Source organism: Glandiceps talaboti, chromosome 7 (assembly GCF_964340395.1).
Source record: "Glandiceps talaboti chromosome 7, keGlaTala1.1, whole genome shotgun sequence".
NCBI lineage: Eukaryota > Metazoa > Hemichordata > Enteropneusta > Spengelidae > Glandiceps > Glandiceps talaboti.
Window position 1 is genome coordinate 7,312,475 of NC_135555.1, and position 23,956 is coordinate 7,336,430.

General features: G+C 37.2%; 3 protein-coding genes across 3 annotated transcripts; 2 read left to right on the forward strand and 1 right to left on the reverse strand.

Annotated features, from left to right (window-relative positions):
- The first annotated feature begins 3,908 nt into the window (after positions 1-3,908).
- Positions 3,909-5,959, forward strand: LOC144438303 (acid phosphatase type 7-like). The gene is made up of 2 exons (XM_078127363.1): positions 3,909-5,122; positions 5,674-5,959. The coding sequence occupies exons 1-2, from the start codon at positions 3,933-3,935 to the stop codon at positions 5,858-5,860; spliced, it is 1,377 nt and encodes a 458-aa protein (XP_077983489.1). The 5' UTR covers positions 3,909-3,932; the 3' UTR covers positions 5,861-5,959.
- A 3,291-nt stretch (positions 5,960-9,250) lies between these two features.
- LOC144437468 (uncharacterized) lies at positions 9,251-10,150 on the reverse strand. The gene has a single exon (XM_078126411.1). It carries the CDS (start codon positions 10,148-10,150, stop codon positions 9,251-9,253), a length of 900 nt encoding a protein of 299 aa, XP_077982537.1.
- A 2,206-nt stretch (positions 10,151-12,356) lies between these two features.
- LOC144438198 (uncharacterized) lies at positions 12,357-21,986 on the forward strand. The gene is made up of 10 exons (XM_078127241.1): positions 12,357-12,508; positions 14,053-14,268; positions 14,578-14,699; positions 16,758-16,936; positions 17,421-17,577; positions 18,124-18,180; positions 19,179-19,347; positions 19,836-20,384; positions 20,853-20,944; positions 21,462-21,986. Exons 1-10 carry the CDS (start codon positions 12,501-12,503, stop codon positions 21,596-21,598), a joined length of 1,686 nt encoding a protein of 561 aa, XP_077983367.1. The 5' UTR covers positions 12,357-12,500; the 3' UTR covers positions 21,599-21,986.
- Positions 21,987-23,956: the final 1,970 nt, after the last annotated feature.

Below are 23,956 nucleotides of genomic sequence, written 5' to 3' on the forward strand. Positions count from 1 at the left end.
CACACAAGATGGCCATGGGAACTCCTTGTCTTCAACAGACGAATTCCTAAAACTCGTTAATTTCGATCCGAAGCCTTCCAAAACTAAACCTTCCAAAGTTGAAATAACAAAGGAGAAGATAATAGAGGATTTGATGATCCGTTGCATTCAAAGTAAACGCCGAAGATCCTATACACCAGCTAAACTTGTTGAACTCCTCATGACCTCAGGGTATATACAGCTCTCGCCTGAATCTCCCCATCGCATTACTTACAACCACTGCAGTACCAACGAGGGTAGTTGGCTTTCAAGTTCAGGCGACAAAATGTCATGGCAGAAAGTATCGGATGGGCTAGAAAAGCAAATTTTAGACGCCTACAAACCCTACGCAGAGTCAAACGATGGAGGTGTACAGGTAGGAACAAAACGAAAGAGGCAAGTTGGTTGCTATAACGACTACAACAGTAAATCAAGATACGGTTATTCCTCTCGGCGAGGAGGTCGTGGTCGCGGTCGCGGTCTTAAACGTTTCAAGTATTAAGATACACACTACCCAAAAAAATATTCAAGGTGGATGGAGATCTCCGAAATTGACTCTTGGACGAGGGGCATACTTCTATCATAGCACTGTCTTGGACGATGTCAAGGTTCAGGTGGAATGGTTGTCGGTACGAACTGAGTAGGACCTACAAAATTATAGATTGATTCTACAAGTCACACTCACATGTCCTATTAACACTGCACATAACAAGCAACATACTGTATTGTCATTTTAGGTATTTTGATATCAATTCGTGTACATGTTCGAGGCGAGAAAGGTAAATTTCACGAATTTAATTTGTACTTTTTTGTGGTTTTTTTGTCATACATTTTTAGAAAATCCTACTTGTACTATATGCATATGTTTATAGTGTATAGGGATAACACTTTCAAATTTTGAGTTGAGTGGTGGATACAAACTATTATTACTGTATTACAGAGTGTGTGTTGTAGGATAGGCTATATAAAACAATAATTTGCAAGACAACTCTGAAGTTTTATATCTGTATGTATGTATGTATGTATGTATGTATGTATGTATGTATGTATGTATGTATGTATGTATGGATGGATGTATGGATCGATGTATGTATGTATGTATGTATGTATGGATGGATGGATGGATGTGTGTGTATGTATGTATGTATGTATCACATATAACTAACAGTGTTAGTTGTCTATGTATGTATACAAGTATGTATGTATGTATGTGTGTATGTATCAAGTACGGTTACGTTTCAATTTGAAGTTTTTGTTTTTGTCTTTTTTGTTTCTCTGAAAATTTTGAGGATTTCTATGCTTATGTAATGATGAAAAGATAATAAAAAAAACATGTAACTACTTATGTTAATCCTTTCATAGTTTATAAGTGATGATGGACAACTGTGCGCGTATGTGTGTATACGTACGTGCGTGCGTGTGCGTGCGCGCAATAATGATATTGAACTAACCAAAGGGATTTGAAATTGGCCATATTGCAGTGTTTAATTTTTATTTATTTTTTTTAAATTTATTTGTTTACTCTTTTTTTCTTTTTTTTTTTTTTTTTTTTTTACAAAGATTTGGGGTTTTTTTGTTTCTTGTTTCCTTTTTTTTCCTTTTTAAAATTATCTTTTCCCTACAAGACACCCTGTAATAAAGTAATGATTTGAAAAGCGGGTGTTTTTTTTATCAAAATGAATTTTAACCTAGGCCCCTTCTTTTGTCGGTGACCCTTCCACGTCCCCACTGAAAAAGTCTAAGCTTTTTGACAAATACAAAATCAAGATAAACCAAATAAAATATGCACATAAATGAAACCAGATTACAAACTCACACAGGCCCCTTTGAAAAGTCAATTTTGAGACTATTCAGGCCCTTTCAGAAAATAATATCCAAGCTTTACATGACAACACCAAGATGTAAAAAGCAACTACATAGCGTTGAAATACTTTTGAAATATACTTTGATAGCATCTTGACAGTAAGAGGGGAAGAGCTTGAGACTGGGATATTTCCACCTCATATGGGGGGTCCAAGCCCTGGAGGATTTTTAGTCTAGCCGTTTTGATTTATTTTGCCATAATATGGGGAGATAATATTTTAGCATTTATACCCACAGGACACTGACAATTTGTGAGAAAGTGTGAGTAAATATCGGTAAATGTTGGTTAATAAGACATGTAGACATAAAATCCCGTGGTCTAGGTGGGACCGGAAATACCCGAAAACTCTCGAAGTAAATCCGAAGGGAACTGACTGAAAAAAGGTCATTTTAAGGTGTTTGCAGACGCTTTTTAAAAGTTTTAAAACCAGAATGCGTTTCACAAATATGTCGTCTAGCAAATTAGCGATAGTGAATGTGAGCATTTTGAATCACCTTTAAAGCCAATATTTACGCTATTCAGACCCTTTCAAGCAATAACTCACTCCATGTTTTACAAGACAGCACCATCAAGTATCAGAAACTATTCTTTATAACTTACATAGGGTTGAAATATGTTCTTAAAAAGTTAAATGGCATCATTATATACATGGAGTAAAGGTCAGCACATCTAATGATAATATCATTGGTTGGGGAGATTTGGAGTTTAAGGCAATTTTAGACTACCTTTGCAAACATTTCATATCTTTAAAAGATAATATCATCTCAAATTAGAATTGGGTGAAAATATTTAAGAAAAGTTTAATATCATTATGACAGTAAAAATGTTGTCGGTGCATCTGATTGTTGGTTAAATGCATGAGTGACCTTTGGGGGTAAGGGAGTCCTTGGGGTTTCCCCTTGGCAGATCTGCAGTTTTTTGCAATGTTTAGGTCATAGCCTTTGAGGTAATATTTTCAAGCTTCGAAAAGCTAACGTAAATGTAAGTTTTAAATGAGTTTCCCATGTCACATAAAAATGGCCCCGTAACATTGGTATAGGGGCATTAATATTGCATGTATATAGTAAAGTCACCGGTATGTTAGAGAACTTTAGGTGGTCATACCTAGTGTATAATAGAAACTGGAATCTGATGAGATGCACTTATTGTGAAACAGCCACGCATTTACACGATATGTTCTGTATCTAGTGTGGTAGCTAGGTAATATATGTATATGTATATTTATAGTTATGTTGGAACTAATAAGTAATAATAAAGAATTCATGTAAGAAACAGGGATAACAACAAATATTTACATGTACCACATTTCAGACAAGGCTATATGCCATTGTAGAAAAAGGATTTTTTTCTTCCATCACAATCCAAAACACAATCACCCCCCCCCCTCCCTTATCCACAATTTTGAAAAACAGCATGACCCCCCTACTGCCAATTTCAAAAACAGGGTGACCCCCTACAAATCCACTCCCCCCCCCCGGCAGAAGAAACTGACCGGTCCGTTAGTCTGCATGGATGGCGTTATTATGTTTGATGTCTAATGATCATGACATGTACATTTATGTCGCGTTATTGATTTTATACCATGGTTTGAATCGTCAGATGTGTGGACCCTTTTATAGGTCCTTTCGTAGTGTATCGCATGACTTCACTTCAAGGACAGACTGTAGACTATGGAGTTTGCTCGAAGGACAACGGACATACTGATCAATAACCAAAGATTACCATATTAATACCATACGGTGACTGATACCAGACGTGAAGTTTTTACGGTCAATGTGTTACGTTGTACTTATTTTTTCCCGATTAAGAAACCATGTCAAACATTCCTCTACAAAATGATAGTATCAACTCTACCTCTGAAAGTGTAAGTTTATCACCTCACATTTATTGTACACGTCCCCTATGTAACAATGGACGAATCTACTGTTATGTCATTGGATCGATGAAGGCCTCATGACGGTCACGTGGTAGGGAAATACACCCGTGGTCTACTCGTTGTCGTGTTTTTATTTATCGATACAAGTGATATTGGGACACATATGAAATAACCATGGAGTCCAGATTACTTGTAACAATCCTGATAATTGGAGTTTCATTGATTGAATCTTCGTGTGGTGATGTTCTTTGGGGGAACTCCATCCTCGATTTCACTAAATTTAATCAAGACCCGGTAGTCGGGCTGCATTTGGCATTGGCTAGTCCATCCAGCGTCACTGCATCATGGCTAAACATTGGAAAGTTCAAACAAGGCACCCAGCAACCTCCTATATGTGCGTACGGAGCTGTACCTGACGGATTTACTGCCGTCGCTGCTGGCGAGTCTTACACATATACGGCCGGGGATTTCGACTCCACACTCAACAAAGTCACTTTCGATATCGGCAACATAGGAGATGTAGTGTACTATAGATGTTCTAATCCAAGTCTCGGAGGATGGAGCCCGTTGTACAATTTTACAATTTTGCCAGGTAGTTTAACTGGTAATGCGGACAGACAAAAAGTAGGGCATAATCGTCCAAAGTACGCTAGTCCGAGTGCAAAGATCGCGCTGATCGCCGACCTTGGTATCGTGAATGGGGTGAATACAGCAGAGTCCATCGCAAAACACGTAGAGAGTGGAGAAGTTCAGCTCGTGGTGCATGCAGGTGATATTAGCTATGCTGATGACTTTAGTCTCATCCAACACAATAATTCTTTTGTGTGGACAGAATATATGGCCATGATTCAACCCTTCTCAGCCCGCGTCCCATATATGGTTGGCCCTGGCAACCATGAAGCGCAGTTTGGATTTGCCGCCTACAAGAATTGGTTTCACATGCCACATAATATTAGCCAATCAAGTTCCCCGTTCTACTACTCATTTGATTATATGGGTGTTCACTTCGTTGCCATATCGACAGAGCACGATTTCAGCCAGGGTTCTGCACAATACAATTGGTTAGAAAATGACTTGAAAAAAGCAGACTCTAACAGAAATGAAGTTCCCTGGGTCTTCGTCCACGGACATCGCCCTCTCTACTGCAGTGATTTGGTCACGTGGGCAACACGTTGTACTGGGGAAGCAACCAAATACAGGGCTAACATCGAGGACTTGCTTTATAAGTATAATGTCGACATCTACATGGCCGGTCATAACCACCAATATGAACGATCATACCCAGTGTACAAGAAACAGGTGACGAGTAAAAATTACAACAACCCACAAGCAACTGTGTACATAGTGAACGGCGCTGCAGGTAAGTCATTATCACACACAAACATGTACGCGCGCGCACACACAGACACGCACGCACGCACGCACATACACACACACCTACCTACATACATACATACATACATACATACATACATACATACATACATACATACATACATACATACATACATACATACATACATACACACAGACGGGGAAACAAAAACAGAAAGTGAGCGGAAGACAGACACAGACAGACAGACAGACAGACAGACATATAGATAGATAGATAGATAGATAGATAGATAGATAGATAGATAGATAGATAGATAGATAGATAGATAGATAGATAGATAGATAGATAGAAACAGAGAGGGGGACTGCGACAAAGATAGAGACCGACAGAATGAATGAATAAATGAATGCGTAGAATCCTATCTGTTTCTGTTACAACCCAAATTTCGTTATTTCTTTATAAACCGTTATGTTTCTTTTTACGATATTTAGACAAAAGACAAAAGTGTATTACGAGTAAGAGGAAAGAACTACAGCAGCAGCTCACTCGGTTTTATATATTATTTCTATTTCTAGGAAGCCCTGAACCAAACGACCCTACATACGTTCCAATATCCATGGCACCCTGGCGAGCAAATGAAGTGACAACTTTTCATAGTGGCTGGATGCTGATGGAGGTTAATGCTACTGCGTTGGATTTTACCTATCTCTTTAGCGAGACTGGGGAAGTGAAAGATAGATTCACAATAATCAAAGACTCTCATTAAACAATTGATTGACCTGTTTTCTATTGCAGTGAGATTCGAAGTTCCAATAACACTATTGATCGCACGTTTTGCGCATGTCAACTGTAGCAGTTACAGTAATATCTGTTTACTTCGGAAATTGTTGTTTTTAAAATTGTGCCGACGGTTAAAATTGAACGCTTTCTCGGCAAATTATGCATGGTATTTACATGTTAGTGAACCATCCACAGCTGCAATCTCACATTGAGAGTAGTGAAGGACGTTGTAATATTCTGTAATCCAGAATGCGCATTATTCTGAAAACGATTACCGCAAACTTATGCCAAAACACCATGTTGGAATTGGTGATGTCTTTTTCTAAGTCTTTGGCATATGAGCCATAAATAACAGTCAACGTAAAGTTTGAAAAAAAATGTTTCAAATCTTTACACTCATCAATTTTATTTTTGCCAATAAAGTCTTTTTCCATCACACAATAGAGTCAACAAGTTAACGTAACGGGACTAATTTTGTTACACACTGAAATGCACCGAGTAAGTTATCTGCCGTACAGTTATGCATTTTGGCATCAATAAAGCACTGATCGCTCAGGGTTTCCTATCTACAGATATAACTATATCGAGTTAGACTGCTTCTGAATGAGTGTTGGATGTGTATTACATATATTTGTCTTTTATAAGGACACTTACCTATTGTTCCTCAAACATATCCCTTATTTAGCCGAGTATAATACGAGTGACATACGGGGTCAAGTCACTACGACTTAAAGACGAATAGTGAAATCTTCAAAGTCTCTTTTTACCAAAACCATTATGTCCTGAGTATTATCCGACATACAGAAGAAAGGTATTGGAAAATGGGCATTTTATTAAATTGTATCCTGGAAATAGGTTATTCTGAAGGTTTGACTCGAGCCCTGCATATTGGTTTTGAAAACCAATAAGTTAAACAAGTGTTTGATGCCCAAGAAGGACAAGGGTATACACATTTGTTTTTGGCGAACGCGTTGAACTTAGGCTTCATAGATTCATTCTGACTTTAGGCCTATCTGGCGTCTACTGTCAGCTCTGTGCTAACTTAGTTAGTCACGAGGTTCCTCTATACTACAGTCTCTATATAGTGAAGTTTCAATAGTGTTTATAATCATAGTTCAAGGGTTGGTTTTCACACAGTTTATCTAGACGACTTTCAAACATGCGTACAGTTGATGATGATACCACATTGGCTGGCAATTTGTTCCATATCTCAACTAATCTATTTACAAATGCATATTTTCTTAGATTCAGATGAGACAATGTTTTATAAATCTTAACCTGGTGACCTCTGGTACTCGAGTCAGATCGCAACTGCACAAAATTTGAAACTACTGGGTCATATATTCCTTCAAAATTTTGGACATTTCAATCATGATATCATGTCACCTCTTACCGACGATATTAAAGCTAATGGGGGATCTTTAAGCAACTGAAGGCTTTCTGCATAAGACAATTTGAAGAGACCTCGTACTTGTTAGGCTTGCATGAGGTATAATGACCTATATCGAAAATGGCATGTCAATCACAGACTGTGCTACTAATTAAAGAACGAAGTGATGCAAACATTCACATACTTTCGAAATTCGTAAAGATATGGTTATGTGAAATTGATGGTATCCCTAGTTGAGTAGTAGTACTTTAACTGTAGGCCTAAACACACTTGCGCGAAGATTGCGTCGTTGGCAAATGTAAAGGTCTGAGGGACACGTACCAAATTATGAAAGAAATTTTTATAAGAACAACAAAGAGTACAGACTAAAATACATCGCCGGGAGCGCCCTTATCAACCCTTACCCCAGTTTTAGGGAATGGGATGGGAAGAGCGTCCTCAACGGCAGATTTTTCAGTCTGCAAACAGTATGACTGTTTCCTGTTCAGCTTTTCTAACGTTAATAGCCAAATGACATGACTGTGACCTAGCCAGTCCAAAATCATACACACTGAATCTATCATTGTCAATCACTAGTCACACAGTATTGACTTGGCTTGGGTCAGTTTTGCATTCACGACTGTTTATAGCTGTTGAAGTGACAGAACTAGTACACTGTTTTGACTCTTTTGTGCAATTATTGTCCGTTCGTTTTATTTTTCCTTGCAAGGATTATAATTAATTGTCATGTTGACTTCCACCTAACTCGTGTTTTTGTAGGAGTTGCATGATATTGTTGATAACTGACCTCAAAGTAACAATCAAGCACTGATGTTCTTTCTTTGGGGCCGGCAACAATTTCCCTGACAATCAAAGGTATTACAATCTCTCCAAACTTTGCCATATTACAGTTTGTTCCTGGTCATTTAGAAAAAAAGAAGAACTTTAGTTGGCCAGATTTGTTTTTAATTAACATTTGGGATTCAACTTTGCTTTCAGAATTCGATCATCTTTTATTCTTCTCATAGAGTTAGAAGAGTATTCGAGGATCACATTGGGTTGTAATGGCTTAATTTTGATATTATCTCTGTTTAACATATGTAAGATGTCTGTTACGGCGCTAGTACATTAACTAAACTTGCTCGAGAGAAGGAATAGCTCCGTCGAGAGATAGATATCTGGATGTGATACGGACAGTGTCGACGTCACCACTTATAAATATATATTGTCTTATATAGTTCAAAATAGACTGCGCCCTCATTGGTGATCGAAGTGGCTATTCCTAGAAAGTATGTCAACTGTCATAAGTTGCAATTGTCAAGTCAAAAATAAAGGACGAATTTCCAGATTTCGGCAGAAGATTGTTAAAATCAGCTCAAAGAGAGTGTCTTATCCTGGAAGGAAGATACTATGAATTGCTAGTAGCTGAAATGTGTGTAGAACCCTATAGAAGTACGGATGGATTTATTTATCTATAGGATGCGACAGTAGGGAGTTGAAAGTGACACCGTGAGTACTTTACTTAGATTTATTGCCACGTCAGCATAATTCCCCTTGCCAACTAAATACATGTTGGACTTTGAATTCTGTCACAATTTGCATGTCAGACTTTGTATATAGCTTCAATTATGTATGTAGGCCTAATACCAAACTTTTCAATGTGTGATGATTATGCCGTCGGTATTCGTTCGTAATGTAAAATAGATTATCAAGAGGCAAGTGTGAGAAGATAACCTAAGTAATATCGTGGTTGTCTTTTTATTTAAATTTATCCTAGAGGTGCGCAGTAGAGTGTATTATTTGGTCTTTAATATTATGCTTTCCAACACTGATCGTTTAGTTGAATTCAGGGGGAGATGCACAATAGCAAGATTTGAAGGGTGACATGTTTTCAGATTATTGTTTCCCAACAATGAATATTAAACGTTTACACCATCAACCCATACATTTTCTGTGCACAAGAATTGTATATTTAGTGTAACACAGCAAAGTGTGATCTTCTACAGGCTATAGTTGTGATGTTATTGGCACCTTTGGAACTTTCTTGAAATAACTGTAATGCATCATGTAGAGGGGTGTTAAGCCAGGATATTTCTTGAATACTGCCTTCATTTCTGTGTTATCATCATCGGTTGCCAAGAACACCGCTTTGTAGCCATAATCCAGAAGACGCGACATCATCTCCGCGTGTCGAATCTGTGCAAACTTCCTGTTCCTATAGGCTGGTTGGGTGTAACCAAGGCTAGGTTCCCCGTGCTGAATTAAAAGTGACCATGACACTGGTTCATCTCGGTTATTGTCATATATGGCAACTGATGGAAATTCATTAATCATTTTCCTCACCATTGGAACGTCGATTGCAGATGTCAAGCTAAAGCTAGATGTAACAAGCTTTGCGTGCTCAACTCTAAGTGACCCCATTGCAAAGCCCTCTGGGAGTGTGTGTGCCTTCTGCATAGTCTCTACTATAGCTTTGTCCAAATTCCTCACGTACAATTGAAAGGCAAGTGTTTTGTCTATCTGGAATCCATGGTTATTCATGTACTGGGTGACGGTTTTCAGGAATTTATCATTCAAACACGGGAAGATGATTCTGCCGCTACAACTTAAACCATCCAGACAACGCTCGCTAAGTCTGACTGTGTTTAACATCGATTTTACTTTGTCTTCATCTTCGCTGTATATGTACCAACCGCTGTCATCACATTCAGCCCCTAGCAAAGGACCGTGACACATTACAGTTCTACAATTCGTGATATTTCTGTCGTCCACAAATACTCGTGTTCTGTCCCATTTCTTGTCTCTGATATGTCTCACAAGGTTGTACACAAGCAAGGACTCTAGTTTCTTATCTTCAAGATGATGTAACAGAAGGTCTAAAGCTTTTGGATCTTCAGTAATATCCATAGTTGACTACACTGTACTTGACAGCATGCAGTAATGGCTACCTGTGGTACGTGGCGAACGTACTTTGACCATAGACCCTCCACCCACTACGCTTTGACCTAGCTACATTCTGATCTACATCGTTTTTCCGAAAGGCGAACGAAGTGCGCCCCAAGCGGTGAAGCCGCGAAGTTGTCACTCGACAAGTCACTCAAACTTGATACATGAATTAATGATGAGTGATTACGTATACTTGGCTGTTTCGGTAAACATACTGTGCGATATTAATGTGCAATTTTAATTAATAAATTAAGCTTTCCTCACGTTACCCTTGTCGCCTCGAGGGGGCGCTACAACTTGTCCGAGTTAGAACCAAGCAACAGGCACACATAATTCGTATTCGCATTCGGTTACAAAATTTGCTTTTATGCGTGTCCACAGTTATTAATATAGTTTTTGTTGTTGTTGACTTGTAGTATGTGTTTGCTTGCTGGCATGTTTTGTGTTGGTTTTGTTTGTTTGTTTGTTTGTTGTTGTTGTTTTTTTTTGGGGGGGGTTTGTTGTTGTTGTTGTTGTTGTTGTTTTTTTTTTGGGGGGGGGGACTAGACCTACTCAGGTAATAACACAAACTAACACACTATGATCAATTATTTGAAACTACAGAACATTTGATATTTCTGTACATGTATTTGACACGTATATCTGGTATTTATAAATAATCTTTGTCTGTCTAATTTATTTACTTTGGACGATTCACCTATATACTACCAGTCCTCCATATATCTGAGCAATCTTAATTTGCTAATCTTGTGCAACAATTGAAAACCTACCCTTACGGAAAGCATTCAGTCTATTATGGTTGACGTTATCAAATTGTACAGCTGTATCCCAATACAATCGCATTCAAACTCAAACCAGGTTACATTGGTTGGGTGGTGCTATTAATAGTGTTTTTGGCCTATCACTGTACAGCAAAGAAAGAATGGCGCATCAGACTTCTTTTAATCAGACTTTTGATCAGACTTCTTTTAATTCCAAGATATTGTAACTGGAACATAATATGCAAGGACCAACTGTACATTCAAACCCCACTGTGACCCTGTGACCTGACATAAAAGAATAAAGTACTTATGCAGTACAAATTCATTTCAACTTACTCTTACTACTTTTCCATTGTCTGTTGATCCCCGGCCCACTCGATGTCTACATGCGTGACATCGCAAATAATAGCTCGTTCGTATTTGTCCAATTCAGAGTGGTGAATACGTATAAAGTTTCAACATATTTGCGGGTATAGCTTGGTCACGTGATGAAGACGATGTCTCACGGGAAGGGAGATTTATTCTGTAACCTATTGTGTGATCACCTGTGTAATTGGCACAGACGGCCATCGACACAGACGGCCACCACCAACAGCCATGGATGAAAACACCAGAAAAGTAATTCAACTTGATAATTTCGGATTCGCAAACGAATTCACAGATGAACGGGGTGACAAAAAGGCCACGGCAACCGAGGCCAATGATGACACGAAAGGCAGTGGCAAACGGGACCAGAGTTCTGTGAGAGGAGTGTTGTCATCATTCACACAGGAAGCTGGCTTGACTGGTGTACGCTTCATTGGGAGTAAGGGAGTTGCTGGACCAAGAAGGCAAGTAATAACTGTTTAAATTTGTTGTAAATTCTCAAATGAACTACCGAGAACAAATGATTCCAAGTTGGATGAGTTATGTTTACTACTTCTATCGACCTTGTATAAATGTTTCCGGTATTTGCATACTAAAAGCAACATGGAAAGTCGGGACAAAAGGGGCAAGTTTGTTCAAGGAACTGAACAAAGTGAATGCTCAGTGGCTTTATAGAATGTTCGCTCGTGTTGCATAACTATATCAGCTCATGGACACGGATGACACAATGTTTTTAGAAAATCTTACAAAAATCTCTGCTATCTTTCTCTGTGCGCCTTAAAAAGTATCTGTATATCATATCAATGCTTCCAACCTCTGTCTCTGTCTGTTTGTCTTCCTTCTTGTCTCTTAGTCTCTACCCGTCTGTCTTTCCTTTGATCTGAATCTCTCTCATGTCTGACATGATTTACTTTCTGACTACAGCCACGACTTACCGTATGACTACAGCTATGATTTACTGTGTGAATACAAACATGACTTACTGTTTGACTACAGACATGACTTACTGTCTGTTTTACAGATTTATATGGGTGATAATCGTATTGTTGGCGTTAGGAGGTCTCTTATACCACTTGTCTACGCTTGTGATATCGTTCGCCGGTCACCCTGTAAATGTCAACGTTAAATACGAAGAACCAATCGTCAGACCGAAATTCCCTGCTGTAACGATTTGTAACAACAACATGTTCACGTAAGTGAAGATAAAATGTGGTGTGTGACTCGGAGAATGGTTCTAAATTAAGGTTTATATCTCACACTCTCGTCCCATGAAAAGGACACGAATTTTCCATGGATCCGTTGGCGAAATGAAATATAATATTGTAATGGTAATTAGTGGTATGAGAGGGTAATGTCAGATAGCCTGTGAGTTAAATTTGTTCGAGGGGAGCACTAATTAATGCAAGCTTGATAAAATCTGATAAGACAGTGATGACGGTAGGAAATAGGAAAAGACAGTCAGAGGAAACGATAGTTAATATGATGGTAATATTTAAAACTTTTATTTGAAAAAGAGAGAAACATAAGCAAATATTACTAGAAATCCAGAAAATTATGACAACAATTTTAATAATTCCTCCTGGCTCCTATGCTTATGTATGTATTACAACTGGAAAGTGATATCACGATCTGAACTCTTGCTGTGTTTTAGAACATTTAACCCCTCGGAAGGCTCACACACAGTCGGTATTTTATGTGTCGAATTGGTACAACCATGAAAGTATCAACGACTTAGGGTAATGAGTCAAATAGTGTTGAACATGATTCACACTATGAAATGGTTGTCATAACCACAAGAACTCAACTAGGCTTACAAGAAAAAAAATCACATTCAATATTTATGTAATATTAATGCATGATCGTGACTATTCAAATCGTAACATTGTTAGCAACTTTAGTATGCAGATCACATTGACGCTTCGTGATGTCGTCTTTGTATAAATGAACTGTGGTTATAACCAAACGTATCGTTAGCAGCAATGAGTCCTATAACGAACGCCGGAACAAGTAGTTAGTCTAATTCAGGAATTGATATTGCAATTACCTGGAAAAACAAACCTTGGCAACGTTAATTCATTTCCCTACTCAATAGTAATGTAAATGTACAGACGTACACAGAGCAGTGTCCATACTTAATACTAACCAAATACACTTTTTAAATTCAATAATGCAAGCACAACTCATAAAGCTGGAAAGCAAATACATTTTTCATTAACAATGCCATCAATCATTTTCCTGTGTGTAGTATTGATTATAGCAAGAAAAACATCAACACAAATTCACAACTAAGACAATAACACATTTAGATAGACAATGACAACATGAAACTAATTTATATTTCTCTAAACATCTTTTATTACCTGGAGCACATACCTATAACGGCACAATGGGGCTACATAACTCACCGACTAAGATCCTTACCATAGCAACCTCTGTCCTACAAGACCCCGTTGAATATATCCTGAACTTCCATAGTATTTATATTAGCCATTCGAAAAACAATGGCAGCACAAGGACTTAAACCACAGGTACCCTTAACTAGCCAGTCAAACATTATGACCCTAAATTAATGCAAACTCAAGTCAAGGTCACCATCCGGGTCATAATATCAATGAAAAATTAGCGATTCCATTCTAACAAAATGTTGATACCAATATCCTTGACAATAACGTGTTGTAGCACTCCCCATTGACATTTGAATACTTCAATTTAATTTGGTGTCTCCCTTCCTAACAGATACACCAGTCTTATTGAGGCTGTCGGAGGAAGTTTGAGCAGCTTGTATACCGTGGTGATACCATATTTGTATGTAGTATTTCCTACAGATGGAGAGGAGTTCTACGACAGAAATCTTTTTGTCCTTGGAAATGAGAGCACTTATGGGAACAATGTCGAAAATCTTTTGGATTTCATGAAAATATATGCACACGGTATTAATGATATGATACGAAAGTAAGTATAATAATAACGAACGACTGATGTCGACAGTATATGTATGTATGTATGTATGTATGTATGTATGTATGTATGTATGTATGTATGTATGTATGTATGTATGTGTGTGTGTGTATGTATGTATGTATGTATGTATGTATGTATGTATGTATGTATGTGAGTGTGTGTGTGTGTGTGTATGTGTGTGTGTGTGTGTGTGTGTGTGTGTATGTATGTATGTATGTATGTATGTATGTATGTATGTATGTATGTTATTTTGAGAGACATTATTTTGAAACAGCGTTTATCTCCCGACTATTGTTTTAGTTGTTCATATGGAGGTATACCATGTGGTCCTGAAAACTTTACTCAAACCGTTACAAACTATGGTATTTGTTATACGTTCAATTCGGCGGAGATGAGCGACACTGTTCGAATTCGAAATTCCGGTAAGTTTCACTGTGAAATGTTAACGTTTATGTTATATTAGATTAGATTAGATTAGATTAGATTAGATATACTTTATCGTCCATAAAACACGAAAATTCATCTTGGCACAGGCAAATATAAAATGTAATAAAAGACAAAACACACGTACAGACACAAATCACCAATTTAAAAGTGAAGGTATACAACCCATCAAAAATATAAGTACTTGCTTTAGCTACTTACAATTGATCACATGTGTGGTGTGTGATTAGAAACAGTATTAGCACTCTGCGTCTGTAACTTTTTGTCCTGGTTTGTCCCTTTTGTTTGTTTGTTTTGTTTGTTTTCTGTGTACGTACGTAATCTTGCAACGGGTTCCATTGGGAGAACATTGCTAATGCACTGAAATGGTGTCTGTATATGAAAGATTAATAACTAAATAAATAAATAAATAAATAAATAAATAAATAAATAAATAAATAAATTAGGATGGGAGATTCTTAGGAGAGGATAAAATGTCTGCGTAGATTACGCTGTTATGATCATGGGTTAGGATGAGATAATCGTGAGTGAGCTAAGTGGTCTCTCTTGCCAATTACGATACTAGGCAAGTGAAAAGAAATTCGAGGTCCTTGTTTATTCCAAGAATATGTATGGCTATTTATCTGAAGGTAATAAGCACTTAGGAGTCATGAATATTAAGTGCTCATCTAATACATGTGTATATCTGTTAAGTCCCATGAGAGAACAGTGGGCAAGTATAAGAACAATGAAGATGAAATAGGTTTCAATTTGGTGGGTTTTGGCTATTGCACAAAATGTATATATGTGAAATCATGAAATGACTCGCCAGAACCCAGAATTCATGAACTAACTTTATTTGAATCTTGGAGTGGCACTACACTTTAAGTTTAATCTGTGTGTGGTTGTTCACTGTTTTACTTCAAAGAATAGAGTCTAACACACCATAAAATCATAAAGTTTATATTTCTTTTGGAAATATTCGGTTTTTAACAAAAGAAGTTGATTAAACTGTAAGAATAAAATTAGCTCAGTTTTACCTTATTTATGGTCGAGTAGCCAACACTGAGCACGGAGCAGTTTAACTAATCTACATGCACGTACAGCTCATTTCAAGTTACCGTTCACCTGCTCCACGCAGACACCAATAAGAAACTGAACATAAAGAGTAAGTGTAATGTGCAGTTTCTTATTTGTTTATGTGTAGTTGTATCAAACAGAACCTGTGAACGGTTACTTGAAAGGGGCTGTATAGGATTATACAATCGAGTTCCACAGACTGTTACAGTAATATGAAAGCTATCCTCACGGAGTGTGTCTAATGTGAAAAATAATTTGCGTGCCGTCACCTCAAATCACGTCACGCAGACCTGGCATAACTCAAACAATATGATCTCTAGTATGTATATGTTACACCCAATCCGTGAAACTGCCCAATTCATGAAATGTGCAATCTAACTTTGCCCAGTTCATAAAATGGTCTACCTTATGCAAATGAGGGTATATATTACAATCTAAAAGGGGCGAAATTATTTTTGGGGCAAGAGTTTTGAACTGGGGTGTTGATTATCGAACTTTATTAAAAACACAAGCTACACTGAATTATAACAAAATACGAATTGTGAAGTTATGAGTTTGTAAATACATGATAATAAAGTTGTTTGATTCTTATTCTTTTTTGTGTGTGTCCTATAAAAGATGCCCATTTCATGTACTGGGCATATCTTACCATACCCACTTCATAACCTGGGCAACACGATTGACTATTTCATGAACTGGGCAAAGTTACCTACCCATTTCATGAATTGGGCAATTTCACAGATTGGGTGTAACATATATACTTCTAGTTTCAGTTCGCATTTAACAAAGTTCCTGCAGTTATAGTACGTTCCTATCACTTCTCTTTCGAGCCTCAAACTTTATTAAACTTGTCATGATTTACATCGATTAGATCACAGACAAGTAAGAATACTTCTTACTTGTCTGTGATTAGATAGATGAATTATGTACATTATTTGAACTTTTTAGCAAATTACACTAACTTCTTTACTTAATAGGACAACAGTACGGGTTAAAACTTCACCTTTATGCCAATGAGAAAGAGTATGTAGGGCCTAGAAATGTTGTTGGTTTCCGTTTACTAGTGCATGGCCAAGATGAGGTACCCGATGTAGCGGGTCAAGGTGTGTCGATTTCACCGGGGACGGAAACTACAATTGGACTAACAAAAACAGTGGTGAGTTGAAACGAATGCATATCAACTAAAATTTCCATTGAGAGAGAGAGAGAGAGAGAGAGAGAGAGAGAGAGAGAGAGAGAGAGAGAGAGAGAGAGAGAGAGAGAGAGAGAGAGAGAGAGAGAGAGAGAGAGAGAGAGAGAGAGAGAGAGAGAGAGAGAGAGAGAGAGAGAGTTGGGATGGGTCACTTTCTTTTCATTTTACCATTAAAACTTATCATGATGGCTAAAATGTAAATTAAAAAAAACAGTGAAAAGAGTTCGTACCGACATAATTTTACCCAAAGCAACCATTGCCGGTGACAGAGAATGAGATCTGATTTGGAACCAGTTGTTGCATAAAACTTCATATAATTATATATGCACAAGACTTTGGCGTAATTAACAACTACCTACTATTGCCTGATATCAAGGCTTCCATTGCAACATAGCATGAGAAAACAGTGTGGCAGCATTATATGCCGTTTATTTTTCTTCTCCTACAGCTGGAAAACCTTGGGCATCCATACGGAAATTGCGTTCAGGAAATTGAAAACAACCTGACGTATTTTGATGGGGTATATTCCTTGTCTAAATGTAAAACAGAATGTGAGACTGTACACGCATTAAAAGAATGTGGATGTCGATACTATTACATGCCAGGTAAGACACCACGTAAATCAGTACTGATTGTACACATTTATTTTTATCCAAGAAAGATATTCATCATGTAGAGTTTGTATTCTTCATGAGTCATTTGCATTATTAATAATTTAGATAATATAATAGACAGTATCTTCATTCACGCTCCAAATTTCATACAATTTGACACATAATTATATCGACTATAACAAAACGCTTGTGTCATATATATATATATCTTAACAAGTCATCCTTTCCAATTTCATATAAGTTGCTAAGTGTGCTGATGATAACAAAGGATATAGAGACTTTGCGGAATGCATTCAGTTTAAATCTGGTACTTTTTCTTATTTTATTTTTTTTTAAATTGCCTTTTTATTTTAAGTAGTCTGTATAGTAAGGGTAGGATTCGAGATTAAAGGCAATCTTTTAGAACGATAATGGGCGGCTCTATGATCAGATGGGTTTGTGTGTGTTTGTTTTGTTTGTTTGTTTGTTTGTTTGTTTGTTTGTTTGTTTGTTTGTTTGTTTTCAAATACATTTGTATTTCACATTCTTATCTTCCAGGTAGCTCAACTTTTTGCGATCCATATACGTTGGATAGTTGTTACTTTAGCAGTATGGGTAAGTTAATATATCTCTCTAGATCTGCCAAAGGGTAAACTAATTAACTTAAGATCTCACATTTTCTGTAAGTTTGTGTCTTCCTTTTTACTAGCTAGCAATGTCTTACTGACCAACTTGCTAACTTTTGTCACCTGACTGGAACGTGTGGGGTATGGGATACCTGTTCTGATTCACTTTGCTTTGATTTGATTACATGACGGGTTCTCAATGCTAGTACTCTATTGCCACTGTGTGTATTTCACCTTGGTTCCTACAAGCGAAAGGTATGCATTGGCGACATATTACCAAATAATATATTTGGAAGGTTTAACTGACTGACTTTCATGTGTGTAAGTGTGTGTGTGTGTGTGTGTGTGTCTGTGTGTGTCTGTGTCTGTGTCCGTGTCTGTCTGTGTGTCTGTGTGTGTGAGCGTGCGTGTGTGCGTGCGTGCGTGAATGTATGTATGTATGTATGTATGTATGTATGTATTTATGTTTGTATGTATGTATGTGTGTGTGTATGTGTGTATGTATGTATGTATGTATGTATGTATGTATGTATGTATGTATGTATGTATGTATGAGTGACGGATAGTTATAGTTTATAGTATTGAATCGTGTATTTGTATGCTTTGTAAAAAAAAATCCACGTACTAGCGATGTGAAGGGATTATGGTACCTCAGTATATGTTGGAATAAATGAAAATGAACAGTAACAGTTGATCTCCTTGAAAGTACAATTTATTTGCCCGTATGCGTCGGTCGGTGACTTGCCATACGTTTGTCTTTCAACTGAATTTAACTTTTCTAGCTGGAAGAAATCCTGAAAAGAAAGTAACGGAATCATTTTGATGTCATTCCAAACGGGTTGTTCTGAATGTAGCTAGCATAATCTTTAAACACATTAAAGATAAATACCACTGTGAAACTTAGGATTTACACGTGTGGTTCACCATAATTTTAGGTCAAATAACTAATTAGCATGAATAAGTCTCATTTTTTTATATTTTATACAGACAAACTTGCAACTCAGCCAAATGCTTGTTCCAGTTGTAGAGAGCCATGCGACCAAACATTATACAAGACAAAATTATCATACAGCACTTATCCATCCTACCCCTATGCCTATTTAACATACTACTTTGGACGCTGGCCATGTGATGAAGCACTTGGGACGTATCTTCAGTAAGTATAATTGTTTGCTCTTGAACCACAATATTTGGTTTATGGTCAAAGTATCTGATTTGATATAAGGCAAACATGTAGGACAATATATCTTGTTTCCATAAACATAGATAACTTGAAGAAATAGCTTTACAGAGCTAGCCCTCATCGCCCGTATTAGTTTTACTTTCGTTTACAGTGTCAATACGATATACATATTATTTTTACGAACCAAATTCAGTGGTGGTGGTGCTGCTGCTGGCACTGGTGCTAGTGGTGGTGGTGGTGGTGGTATGTGTGATGGTGGGGGTGGTGGTGGTGGTGGTGGTGGGGGGGGGGGGTGGTGGTGGTGGTGGTGGTGGTGAGGAGGATTGACGATTGATGATGATGATGATGATGATGATGATGATGATGATGATGATGATGATGATGATGATGATGATGATGATGATGATGATGATTGATGATTTTTCCTCGCCATCTCTATATGTTGTATCTTTTTCACTCAGAAACCATTCACCACTGTACAGAACTATAGAGGCATATCAAGTATTCAGAACCGAAACTCTACCCAACAAATACTTTACGATTGAACACAACGGGATGAATATTACGACATTTCTTCCGCGGGACGAACTTCACACTGGGATGATTGACACGCTAACCGAAGTAGTCTACACCGAAATCTATCAGCACCTCTTCTTTGCAATTTTCCCACGTATCCTAGTCTCCATAACGCAAGGAGAAGAAGATGCTATTGGCTCTCAATTTTACAACGAAACTTTCGAATCTTTGAAGTCATTTAAAATGAATTTTGATTATGAACCGTGGATTACATATAATTTGTCTATTGAACATTATCTGAACTTGAACAAGACGAATTCATCAACCATAGATGTGGACTTCTATACTACTACACTTTTCTACGGATACTATCTTCCACTCTATGAGGAATTGTTTCCGATTTTGTATCTTATTGTTAAAGATTACAGAGACACCAGGGCTACGGAATTGTTACAAAATGAAGATATTGTTGAAATTTGTCAAAATTATATGAAGTGAGTAATGCCTGTCCTAAACTAGAATTATTTTCGTTTTTGTGGAGTTGACACTGACGTTCATATAGCAATCTCTTACTTGACAAAATCTCAACCGCTGTTCGTGTCTGTGTCTGTGTGTGCATGTATGTATGCGCACACGTGTGTGTTGTCTCCATTACGTGCGTGCGTGTACCAGTATGTCTGTACGAATGCGATGTGTTTGTTTGTTTGATTGTTTGTTTGTTTGTTTGTTTGTGAGTCTATGTAAGTGTGTATGTGTGTGTGTGTGTGTGTGTGTGTGTGTGTGTGTGTGTGTGTGTGTACAGTGAAAGTGTCGCTGTATTTATAAAACTCCGACCTCATTTTCGACTACAGTCAGTTTACAAAACGAAAATACACGATAACGACAAAATCAAAATGTTTTTATTGTTAAAAAAACACGAACGCAGTGTTTCTTCACTAAATTTGTACCTTTTATTTCCACAGGAAGAACTTGGCCAAGGTCACAATATACTTCGAACATTTAAAAGTTGAAAATATTATACAACAACCGGCGTATGAATCATTCAACTTAATATGTAAGTGTAAATGAATAATTTGTTCTCATAAAATAATTTAGATTGAAGCCAACTTCTCTTGAGGTAATTGCTGACTATTTCCATGCTTGGATTTTTCGAAAGTTTCGGAGGGGGGGGGGGGTAAGGGGTTATCAGTTACAGCCTTTGGAATTGTTAAAGTCAAATTACCTTTATATGATTGCAATTATCGTAAGGTTACCTACTGTTGTAATGTGTGTTTTACTTCAAGGTGTTAAACTGCACATTAATACAAACAACTGAACTAGCTCAAAGGCTATTCTTGCAAACAACATTTTCAACCAAACAGCTAAGTATCTGGGCTAAGCAAAGCTCTACACTTGAATCTTCGTATCTGATGTCACATTAGTGATTTAAATTTGACTCGATACTAAACCACATTCAATCGCCAGAGGGCGGTATTTCTCCACCTGTGGTATCATTTTGATGGTTTGATAATGAACACTACATTTCTGTAGAAGTGGTAATAATGTGTGAACAAATTTGTGTCCTTTTTCAGGTGATGTTGGTGGATCACTTGGATTATTTTTTGGTGCTAGTATGGTTACATTTCTGGAAATAATTGATTTTTTTATTGTACAATTTTGGCTAATGAAAATGGTCAACTCACGCAATACATACACTGGTAACCAATAGCCACTTGTTTAGACTGAGAACAACACACTTGATTTCTTTATTTGTAATATTTATTGACAGTTACTCTTTCGAATTTATTACCTGTCAGCATTGTCATATTTGTGTTACCGATGACAGAATACAACTGTCTATTATTCCCAAAGTGTTGACGTCACACGAGGTCACAGTGATCTCTCAGCTGTCATTAGGTAATAATACTTAGAACAAATGTTTGCATTTCGCGAATAGTATTCTTCTGAGATGACAACATTAAGTCATTAAAATATCATCGATGTCAAATACTGACTAATTACAGGCAGCTGCAAGAACAATGACATGATCACATTGTTTGGCTACTTTTCATATTTGTCAATATCATTTGCATTGAATTAACGTCGGTTTATTCATTTATGGTGTTGATGAATTTATCATCCAATCATTTGAGTATTGTATAATTTATGTTTATAAGATATTAAACTTGGAATAAAGTATGGATTCACTTTAGAGAAGGGAGGCGAGCAGGGGGGCAAGTAGCGTCCATCTGCTCCCTGGCTACTTCTAAAATGATCCAAGTTAACCGTGAACATTGTATGTAGCCTGAGCTAATTCCCTATAGTCCAAGTGATGTTGTGAATAAGTGGAAATAAGAGAGTAACACTGGTGGAGAATTAACGTTGAAATTAAAGGTCGAAGGTCGACTTAAATGTTACTCTGGTGAACATTTTTTCGTACGTTAATAGGGTATTCAACTAAAGAATGAATGGCGTAAGCTAACTGTTGATGTGTACGTGCTATAGACACACAACCGCACGCACACACACACGCACACACACACACACACACGCGCGCGCGCGTAGAGAAAGTGGAAGTTAGAAATCTATTCTACAATGCACGACTGTTAGGTGTATGACAAATTCAATTGTACATTCCACTGTGATCATTTTACAGATTAATATTCATGATGCATAATTTTTAGTAATTCTGTGAAAAAATATAGACAGTCGGAATAAAATCTGAAGTTTTCCCAATGTTAAACCAATTACCTCACATACCTTTACAAAAAAGTACAAACAACGACGCGTACATGTAAGGAATATTAATCAAAATGATATACAGACATGCAGGGATGAAAAGATATGAGAAATAGTGGGTTTAAAGTTGGGATTGTGAGCATATGAAGTGGGAAGCGAAGAGGAAGGGAGGGGAGGAAGAGTTACACTTTACTTTGCTTTGGCTGACAAATATAGGTTTTTAAACAAATCTTATATTTAAAATTGAAATATTTAAAATTTAAAAGTGCATCTTGTCATCATTCACTGTATTCACTAATTATTTTTTTAAACTGTTATATCGAGTGTTGGTTTGTTTGTAAATGAAATCGAGAGAACATAATCAATGCGCCATAGAACATTATGTCGAATTGGATTTCGGCGCTATACAAATTCTTTTATTTGACTGACTGATTGATTAGTGTATCAATGTAAAAAGTTAGAGAAAGCTATTGGCGGGGTACGTGCAATTATGAGTCTACGATATCTCGTACTTGTATTTAAATATTGAAGGAATTAGGGCGTTGTCATGGTGAACGAATATCGTGTGACTTGTATGTTTTTGTTTTCTTGAATTTGTTTACGTTAGACAACAGGAGACATACACGTACGTATTAAGAAAGATCGATTGATTGATTGATCATCTATCGATCGATGGGCTGGTTGATTGATTGTTCTAACATTGACTGACTTGGCTTTCTTTTTGTCTTCGTTACCCTTTGATGCATACGTTAGACAACGGGAGACATACACGTACGTATTAAGAAAGATCGATTGATTGATTGATCATCTATCGATCGATGGGCTGGTTGATTGATTGTTCTAACATTGACTGACTTGGCTTTCTTTTTGTCTTCGTTACCCTTTGATGCATACGTTAGACAACGGGAGACATACACGTACGTATTAAGAAAGATCGATTGATTGATTGATCATCTATCGATCGATGGGCTGGTTGATTGATTGTTCTAACATTGACTGACTTGGCTTTCTTTTTGTCTTCGTTACCCTTTGATGCATACGTTAGACAACGGGAGACATACACGTACGTATTAAGAAAGATCGATTGATTGATTGATCATCTATCGATCGATGGGCTGGTTGATTGATTGTTCTAACATTGACTGACTTGGCTTTATTTTGTCTTCGTTACCCTTTGATGCATACGTTAGACAACGGGAGACATACACGTACGTATTAAGAAAGATCGATTGATTGATTGATCATCTATCGATCGATGGGCTGGTTGATTGATTGTTCTAACATTGACTGACTTGGCTTTCTTTTTGTCTTCGTTACCCTTTGATGCATACGTTAGACAACGGGAGAC

Bases quoted from the DNA above. Each gene is read 5' to 3' on its own strand.
- LOC144438303 (XM_078127363.1), top strand. From the start codon at position 3,933: ATGGAGTCCAGATTACTTGTAACAATCCTGATAATTGGAGTTTCATTG. The intron at 5,123-5,673 runs GTCATTATCACA...ATTTCTAGGAAG, and splicing joins GTGAACGGCGCTGCAGGTAA to CCCTGAACCAAACGACCCTA.
- LOC144437468 (XM_078126411.1), bottom strand. From the start codon at position 10,150: ATGGATATTACTGAAGATCCAAAAGCTTTAGACCTTCTGTTACATCAT.
- LOC144438198 (XM_078127241.1), top strand. The intron at 14,700-16,757 runs GTAAGTTTCACT...TTTACTTAATAG, and splicing joins TGTTCGAATTCGAAATTCCG to GACAACAGTACGGGTTAAAA. The intron at 18,181-19,178 runs GTAAGTTAATAT...TATTTTATACAG, and splicing joins TTGTTACTTTAGCAGTATGG to ACAAACTTGCAACTCAGCCA.